The following is a 9,689-nucleotide window of genomic DNA, read 5'->3' on the forward strand; positions in this document are numbered from 1 at the left end:
AATCGATAATTTTTTTCATGAACGAAAAATTGGAATTCATTGTCTCATTGTTTTTAATTGTTGTTACAGTTATTGTTGTTATTATTGTTTATTTGTATTTTTAATTGATTGGAAATAGTATTACCTGTGGGTAGGGCTGCCGAAATGATGAGAATCGCCGCAAAAATAAAAATACAAACACGTACTTTTCTCATTGCAATTATTTCTAGTGACATCGAGTCATTGAAGAACTGGCACTTGTTCGTTACACTCGTTGTTTACGACTGCAATGATTATCTGAGAAAAAGGTACAAGATCGAGGAATCCATCATGATCATCGTTAATTATAGCCCCGTTAATGATACCGAGATATACATATTCCCCGGGGAGGCAATTATTTATTGAATTAATTGCACATCTCGCGATATATCAAACAGAATGATTCGTTAAAAAATAACAATTTTACAAGAAAAAATTGATTCAAAAATTATCAAAATTATATTCAAAATGAAATCATTAATTGCGATAATTTATTACCAATTATTACCTACAATCAATAATAATTAATGAATAATGATTAATTATTTAGTCTCGTTCGAAATAAAAAAAAAAGGAACAGCTTCACCTTTCGAAAAAAAAGACAATTTGTTGGTAAATAATTTGCAAATATTTATGAAAATTCTAAGAGAAAATTAATTCTCGTGAACATCTCCATTATGATTTTTCCACTAATTAAATTCCTCGCAATCACTACATTTTCTAATTAAAGCATTGAATAACTGAATTGTGTAAAACAATCAGAATAATTGAACATCATTTTCCATTTAATAATCGATCGCCGGTGAATTCCATTTTATCCTCGACACAGAATGCAGTGATGGGGTGGACGTGGTGGTGGTGCCTCCACTAAAATAAAAAAAATAACAATAATAAACTAATAAATAATTAAATGGAACGACACGTTCTGGTTTTCCCTCCAATTGTTATTTCAACGATTTGAAAATTAATTGAAAAAATTAAACCTCGAGGTAGAGCTGCCAGGAAGAGGATCACCGTCATCATCATCAAGAAGCAGATTCGAATAATTCCCATGATTTCTTTTATTTTACTGACAGAACACAGGAAACAGGAGTTGCGAGCTGGAGTCCTTGGTTACGACTGATTGTTTCCATGAGAAACCGCAAGACGTAAATATAATTATCGGTAATATATTCATTACAAGTCGCCATTAATGCGCATCAATCTTTCCAATCAAGACAGCGATGCAACAAAAAAAAATTGTGGTTTAAATAAAATTTAAAACAACAAACAAATCAATTCAAAATTATAACTCTCTTTTATTCACTCATTAATTAATCATTATCAATTGATAAAACAAATATTGTTATTATTTTATTCATTATATAATAATATTTAATATTTAATGAGAACTGCATTTATGAATTTCAATATTTTCTGCGCAATTACTCAATTCCGATGTTTTTTATTCTCTTCCCGGAATAATAATGAATGCGAATAATTCCTGGAGTCATCAGCAATTGTTAATCAATCCGGAAAAATAATTAACGACAGATAATGCATTGATGTTGTTGCGGTGGAATCAGCTGTCCCTCAGCTAAAAACCATGAATTATCACAAAATAAAATCAATGGCGGATAAAAATGGGATAAAAATATAATAAAAATAATAAAAATAAATATTCACCTGCGGCGAGGGCTGCCAAAAGCAAAACTGCCACTCCAAAAATAAAAATCCAAATATTTTTCATTTTAATTACTGATTAATCAGTGAAAAATCAGTGACTGTTAATTTTTACTGCGCCTTATATACATCCGCGGAATTTACATACGACAAATACTAAATAAAGAAATATGTTGTAACATGCGATAAGTCCTTCATAATTCCTCGAGTACTTGTTAAAACGTCTAGATAGTGGAGTTTAAATTGAGATTTGCAAATGGTAAATATTTACAATAAACTTCAAGCGGAAAAACCAGACGAAAGAACAATAGCGGATGAATAATAATTAATATTATCGGGAATTGGATAATGAGTGATCAAGAGTGCCTTTTATCTATTTATTTATCCAGATATCCGTTATTGCGGGGAGATAATTATTATGTCCACGATTTGTTTATTGTTTATTTGTTTGCCATTTTATCCATCATGTTAACGGGATTGAGAAGAGTCGGAAGAATCGGAAGATGCGGAAGAACTATCTCTGTCTTTGCAGAGAATACACTGTGGAGGTCGTACAACCCCAGCAACAGCCACTGAAATAACATAATTATTAATAAATAAATAAGAGCCACCAATATCCACTTGCAGAATAAATATTAAAAATCTCCGTCTCCTCCCCGGAATTCCATATAAATAATTTTTTTTCCTCCCCTTCTGCTGAATGAATAAGTTATAAAAAAGATGAGAGGTATTTGTTTATTTATTTTGCATAAATAAATATTTATTTAAAGTGACGGAATTAGAGAGAATTTTTCGGTGCGATTCGGTTTAACGTGAGGGTGAACTGTTGCAGTTTTATTTAAAAAATTAATTTGTTGTTTGGATAGTCTCGGGAGGGGATTGTTAATTTATAACAAATTGAATAATAGTTACCTGGGGACAGGCCAGCCATGAAGACGACCAACAATACCATCAGGAAGTAGATGCGAACTTTTCCAATCATGACTGTTTTCACGAGTGCTCGAACAATTCAACTGAACCCAAGACTTATACAGGACAACAATACCAGGAAAATTGTGGTTAAATAGTTTGTTATATTAATGACTATTTAAAAATTCAACAATGAATCACGAGAATAATTTTTCATTATGACAAAAGCTGATAAAACGCGCGTCATTTATCGCGCACTCGGAATTTCACACACCGTAATTTCAAGAACAATAGTAATTTGACAATAATAAATTAATAGTTACTGAAAGTACCTCAATTTATTTAAACAATTATTTCAATGACAGGAAATTGATGTATAATTGATCAATTACGAATTGTTTCGAGTGTTGCAAATTTATGTGATTTATTGAGGAACAATTTGTTATCAACAAATTACATTTTACAATACTTAGCGATTCTGTTCATAAATTATTTATTATTCAGAATAAATTGTAAGGGGAAAATTTACTGACTACCGGTTTTTTACGGAAGAAAAAAATCGAGGAAATTTGCAATTGAAAAATCGTCGGTTCTTTTTATTCATGTTTACCTGTCCGTTAAAATGTTTCAACAATTTTATAATTTATAGATGAGAATAAATTAATAACAGATGCATTTGTTGATTTCGCAAAATCCACTCGGACGTTTTCCCTGCGCAATGCAAATTGTATCGCAATTATACGTATGGATATTGGCACATGGGACAGCCCGACGAGCACGAGAATATTCAGCACCTGCCTGGACTAAAAATAAATAAAATAACCATAAATAAACAATAAAACAAACCAACCAAATAATTAATAAAACCAAAACTTTTGTTGGATCGAAAAAAAAAAATAACAATTCAAGTTTTTTCTGGATTTGAATGACAATTTATAATTATTCTCATCATAACTATAACAATTTATTTATTTATAAAACACATCTATTACAGTATTAACAGGTAGCAAGACAGGTACTAATTAATTAATAGGATTAATCACTCCGTCACGTAATTATTGAGCTGTACAATCAATTATTATTATCAAAAATTATATAATTGTTTATAATCTCACCTGATGTTGCAGCGGCTATAACTACAACAATAGCAACAAAAGCGATGAATAATTGGAGTTTCGCCATGATTAATTGATGATCTGAGGTCCGAGTACCTGGAGTCGAGACTTAAATACACAAACGTTATCTCACGGGGAAGAACAGAATTTTATCATTCGCATGTACATGAGATATTTCTTATTTACAACATTACTCTCATTCTTTATATAAAAATTACAAAAAAACCGTCGGATCGAGTCACCACAAAAAATTTTTCCTGCAAATAAAAAAAGAAAAAAAACCACTAGAGTATCATGTTCAATTATTTTATTCCAAGCTCAATTAACAGATCATAATCAATCAATAAAATGCAATAGGTTGTTATTAATTTTTATGTAATTATCACTGACATTTATCTCGGGGAAGACGTTGACATGTGGGTGTAGGTGACACCTCGCACCGGCACTTGACACATTTTGAATTGACGGCATCCCCCATGTTCAGCTCATCCCCATAGTTCATCACCAGGTCGCCAAACCTACAGGTGGGCCCCTGAGCCTTGGGCCCATCGATCTGAATGACTCTATCACTCTGAGTCTCTGAAATAATAAAAGTACTTCAATAACTCGACAGATTACAAATCACAACTGAACCCTTCCTCAATTATCCACGGATCTACGAAAAATAGAGAATTCTTCTGAGAACCTTTTTTATAAATAAAAAAAATACCTACAAAAAAGGTTATTACACAAATTTTGATATCTCTCGTGGATTCGGAGATATTCGAGTCGAAACTTCATTTTTTGCATTTGCAAGTGATTCTAGGGATTTTTTCAAATAAATTTTGCTGCGTGGACTTACGACATCTGAATTTCAGAGTGCAGGAGGTCTGGGGGGATTGATCAGCCTCGTACACAGGAGCACACCTTGAATAAACCTGTCTACTGTACCTCACTTCAGTCCTGCACTCGCTTTTCGGTTTCACAATACAAAACGGCGCGATATTTTTACCTAAAACATTTATTCAATTATTTATAAAAAAATTACCGACACTAGTCAATTATAAAATCTCCAGAGGACTTCCCTTAAAAAATGAATAAAACACTAACTATTTAATTAAATTTATCTTTAAATCAATACCAACAGATTTTATTGTAATAAATTAATATAAACAGATTACCCTTATAATTGGGACCACAGAAGCACCTTTTGTCGGGCTCCGACGAGGGCTCGAAGTATTCTCCATCCTTGTAGATTTTTCCATCAACCTGACACGTGGGTACGTCCGCCGGGTTCGTGGCTGCATTAAAATTCCGATCATGATCGGTTCAATCGTGACAACAATTAAAAATTAATTCAAAATAACTCACGACATATGACAGAAAACCCAGGACAGCACTGGGTTGCATTACGCTGTTGATAGCACCCTGATTGTAAATTCGGACGATAACAATCGACAATTGCACAAGTAAAACCTGAACTGATAATTAAAAAATTGTTTATGAAAAAAATCGGTAAAAATTTATTAATAAATCACTCACAAATTTTCCTTTTTCATACAAGTGCAGCGATCACATGCATTTTTATCGTCCTCGGGTAGTTCCTCCTGAGGATTATATTCCTTACCCCCCAGATAACATTTATCTGCCAATCGGTTATCGATACTCCTGCAATTGAATCGGTTCGGGCATTTATCGGTTGGCGATTCGTAGACTGGAGTGCACCCCAGGTCTTGGTAGAATTTCAAGGGTCCAGGGCAATTTTTGTATTCGTTTTCTGATTTGGAAGAAAATATTATAGACAGAGATCGGTAATTAATCGGTAATTACTCACGAGCGAATGCTCCAGGGAAATTCGCGGTGAACGCGCAGATGGAGATGGAGATGATGAAGGAATTCATGACTGCTCGGTATGACTGAAATTTTCTCGTCGTCATCTCTTATATTTGAGAGGAACTTTCCTTGAGACGAGGGGGTCAACGATTTTTCAACGCAAATCGTGAGATGATGAGTCTTATCTCGTATTTTATTTATTCCTCAGGGGTTCCCCGCCGGTTGTCATTGGAATTCTTTGTACAGGGAAGTTTTTTATTTTCATTTTTATGATTCACTTTGCGAGTGAATATTATTTACAATTCGTCAAAACGAAAAATCGGTTACAAGTGTCTGCAGTTATTTTGTTGGGATAAATTATTTTGAGGGGTGAATTCATTTGTCGAACCGATTTTTTTAATGAGATTGTTTTATATGGCCGAGAGGGCCTGAAGATTGTTAATATTTCTAGCAGGTACCGATTTTCGAGAATAAAATTGGTCAGGCGCCTTTGGACATTTCCGGTAGCGCAGGGTGAATACAAAATCGGATCGAGTGAAGATTTTTTTAAATAAAACGATAAAACGTGTTCCATTCCATGATTTGATTTAAAAATTGTTGTATCGATTGTTTTTTGTGGATTATCACTCTCGCTAAACAAAACAATCGGCAAATTATTCGATAGTCTCGAAGGTCTTGGGTAATTACAACCGATAAGAATAATAGAAGGACGACAAGTGTTTCCTCAGGGTTAATTCCCCTCGCAATGCCAGTGAAACGATTTTAAAATTCATTTGCATATCGGGAATCGCAAATCGTAGTCAACAGGTTAAAAATTTTTACCTGAATGGAAACTTAAATCCGGGAGATTAGCGCTGAGGTGAAGGTCTTCTCCTTGACCCACTTTCACGACGACATTGTTTTTGGGAATTTCTGTATTGAAATTCCCGAAAATTCTCAAAAAAATGTAAAAAAAAAATCGGCAAGAATTTCTGGTTCGAACTACAGTCTCAAAAAAAAACTGAGAAAATAATTTATCGTCAGGATTTCACAGGGAGAAATAAAAAAAATCTTCAGTATAAAAATATTTATTAATAACCAATACAATTTTCGGAAAAATGACTTAAAATTAATGTCGAATCGAATGAACAAATCGATTCACAGGAATGTCTAAGTTTTCGAGGAATATCTCTGAATCCACAAGGAATAGAAAAATTTAGTATAGAACCTTTTTCGTAGATTGAAATGAGATTTACAAAAAAGGTCATGATAATAATACCGCTATCTCCACTAGATTCCGAGATATTCGTGGAATCATTACCGATTTAATAAATCGACTCGTTCCTTCCGCTGTTCGCTACGTAAATTTCCTGATAATGATTTCAATTGAACTTCGGATGCTGGGTAACATCACAAACATCATCAGGTAGCCTTTGACAGGTGGGTACAGGGGGCACTTCGCAGATACACCTGACACAAACCGAAGAGTAATCGGTTTCCTTATTGAGTTCCTGTCCCAACTTCATGGTGAGATTTCCAAATTTGCAGACATCCGTGTCCTCACCCGCAGATTTCGCTTCCACCACATCTGGATGTTCCTCGGAGTTGATGACCTCGTCCTTATCATTCTCTAAATAATCATCAATAATTCCAATTAATCGCCCAAAAAAAAAATCTTGCAATTCAACCGATTTCTCCGGTTTAATTATTAATTATTAATTATCAATTGACTCACGACATCTGAAAGCTACTGCGCAGTCTTCCTGAGGAGATTGAGAGCTGTAGAAAACTGGTGGACAATTATTCTGGATTTCATACGCACTCCGCAATTCAGTTCCGCATGACCATGATTTTCGGCTCTTGCAGAAGGGCTCGACGTTTTCACCTGGAGAAATAATTGATTGAACTCTCATACGAGAGGTATATAAATTCGACCTGAATAATCCTGACCTTTGTATCCAGGACCGCAGTAGCAATCCTTATCAGGTTCACCCGAGGGTTGAAAATAATCACTGGCGTTATAAATTTTTCCATCAACCTCACAGGTCGGCCAGTCCTCATCAGGTCCAGCTAAAAATTTAAGTCGTACTTAAATTGCAATTGAAATAAAATTAAAAATTAATTTAAAAACAATCGAAATATGAATTTCCATCCAAATTGAAAAATCGTCGTAATTATAATTCGAAGATTATGATTATGATTGGACATACGACAGATTTCAGGTCCAGGACAGCAGTCCGAGGATTTCCTGGAGAGATAACATCCTGGACGAGCTTGAGCGAAACAGTCGACAACGGCGCAGGTGAAGCCGGCACTGAAATAAATTATTTATCATGATTTCTTCATTAATTTTTATTAATTTAAGGTTGATACTGACCTTCCCAGGCTTTCCCTGCAGTAGCAGGCGATGTCGCAGGGATTGGCATCCTCTTCTCTCAGCTGATCTCCAATTTTGTACTCATGTCCTTTGAAATAACATTTTTCAGTCGATCTGTTCTTCAGGTTTTCACAATTATATTTGTACGGACAACAGTCTTTCTCGTTTTTATACACCGGCTCGCAGAACAATTCCTCATAGAATTTCAGAGGTCCTTTGCATTTTGCCTTATCACATCCTTTGAAAAAAAAAATTCATAAGTAATTAAATAAATAAAATCAATTGCTTTCCATTGATGATTTTGAATATTTCACGTTTTCATTCTCAATATTTTGGAATTAAAAATCGAGATCGCGTATTTCACCGATTGTTTTGAATTGTGGATGAGGAAAGTCAGGGAAAATATGAATAAATTTCAGTGAACTTGAGAGTTCAGTACCTTCTGCAGGTGCTGCACACGCAGCAGTGAGTAATAAACTCCAGGCAAACAAATAGACCGTAAACATGTCGACTAACATCTGTGTATTAAACTCCGGCTCCAGGTTGTGTCCACTTTTATAACAAAAACTCCCAGTGGAGGGAGCAAATACGTGTGTCATCACCCACTTCACACTCCACGCGAATCCCCTGTGTAATCATTGATTAACAATCACACGAGTCATCACAGAATTTCCATAATTAAAAATCGAAATCCCTGTAAATTCCAATGAATTCCTCGACAATGGAAATTAGCATAATTGCCTCTAATTAAATTCTAACTCCCTCCAAAAACTTTTATCTTTCCAATAAAAAAAATACCGATAAAAATCTGACATTGTCCGGAAAAAAAAATCGTTGATACAATCTAGCCTCGAGGCATTTATTACTCTCAACAGCGGTAAGCAGAATAAAATCGTTATGCAACACAAATCAATCAATCGTAGTGGAGATTAATCATAAATTAATCAATTCGTCTTGAAAGACGGATGATCGGTAGGATCGCAGTCCTGCGATGGGAGACGAATGCAACTGGGAATCGGTGGAACTTCGCAAGTGCATTTGACACAAACAGAATCATAATTAGTCTTCTGATTGAGCTGATCACCAGGGGCCATCCTGAGTCCGCCAAATCTGCAGATCATGTCTCCATCCGATTTTTCCTCGCTGGTCTCCGATGATTCGCTCGAGCTCGACGATTTGATTTTCTTGATAACTTCGTCCTTATCATTGGCTATTAATTATTATATATTATTAATAACAATTAATTTCCCTAATTATTGATCAATTGTATTGAGTAATACGGATAGACTTACGACATCTAGATTCTCGAGGGCAGTCCGTGGAAATCGACTGCTCCGAGGAATAAACCGGTGCACAATTGTGATGAATGTCATACGCATGCCGCAATTCGATGCTGCACTCGGATATCGGGGCATTCGTGCAGAAAGGGGCGACATTATCCCCTGAAATAATTAAATAATAACTGATGGTACTGCAATTGAATTATTATTACCTGTGTACCCAGGACCGCAATAGCAATCCTTCTTCGGTTCCCCAGGAGGTGAAAAATATTCTCCAGCTTTGTAGGTCTTTCCGTCTACCTCGCACACCGGCCAGTCCTCTCTCTTATCAGCTGGTTAATTAATTAATCAATTGCATTAATTAAATACATGACAATTTCTCGTTGAACTTACGACAAATCGGCTCGTCCTCACAGCATTCTGTGGCATTTCTCAGCTGATAGCAGTCCGGTTTTATTTCATCGAACGGACAATCCACAACTGCGCATTCGAATCCAACTCTGTGATTCAATTAATTATTTAAACAATCGTTGAATT

General features: G+C 35.0%; 2 protein-coding genes and 1 long non-coding RNA gene across 3 annotated transcripts; all 3 read right to left on the minus strand.

Annotated features, from left to right (window-relative positions):
* Positions 1 to 635: 635 nt before the first annotated feature.
* On the minus strand, positions 636 to 1,159 carry LOC105270880 (uncharacterized). The gene is made up of 2 exons (XR_892605.1): positions 1,002 to 1,159; positions 636 to 885 (listed from the first exon to the last, which is right to left on the minus strand). It is a non-coding gene; the product is annotated as an uncharacterized lncRNA (long non-coding RNA).
* A 2,850-nt stretch (positions 1,160 to 4,009) lies between these two features.
* Positions 4,010 to 5,659, minus strand: LOC105270881 (uncharacterized). The gene is made up of 6 exons (XM_011312102.1): positions 5,518 to 5,659; positions 5,226 to 5,460; positions 5,055 to 5,164; positions 4,865 to 4,984; positions 4,546 to 4,695; positions 4,010 to 4,283 (listed from the first exon to the last, which is right to left on the minus strand). The coding sequence occupies exons 1-6, from the start codon at positions 5,618 to 5,620 to the stop codon at positions 4,087 to 4,089; spliced, it is 915 nt and encodes a 304-aa protein (XP_011310404.1). The 5' UTR covers positions 5,621 to 5,659; the 3' UTR covers positions 4,010 to 4,086.
* A 908-nt stretch (positions 5,660 to 6,567) lies between these two features.
* Positions 6,568 to 8,616, minus strand: LOC105270882 (uncharacterized). Its single transcript, XM_011312103.1, has 6 exons — positions 8,312 to 8,616; positions 7,873 to 8,110; positions 7,706 to 7,809; positions 7,446 to 7,565; positions 7,231 to 7,380; positions 6,568 to 7,125 (listed from the first exon to the last, which is right to left on the minus strand). Exons 1-6 carry the CDS (start codon positions 8,469 to 8,471, stop codon positions 6,878 to 6,880), a joined length of 1,020 nt encoding a protein of 339 aa, XP_011310405.1. The 5' UTR covers positions 8,472 to 8,616; the 3' UTR covers positions 6,568 to 6,877.
* Between the last annotated feature and the right edge of the window lie 1,073 nt (positions 8,617 to 9,689).

Source organism: Fopius arisanus, unplaced genomic scaffold (assembly GCF_000806365.1).
Source record: "Fopius arisanus strain USDA-PBARC FA_bdor unplaced genomic scaffold, ASM80636v1 scaffold00096, whole genome shotgun sequence".
NCBI classification, from domain to species: domain Eukaryota; kingdom Metazoa; phylum Arthropoda; class Insecta; order Hymenoptera; family Braconidae; genus Fopius; species Fopius arisanus.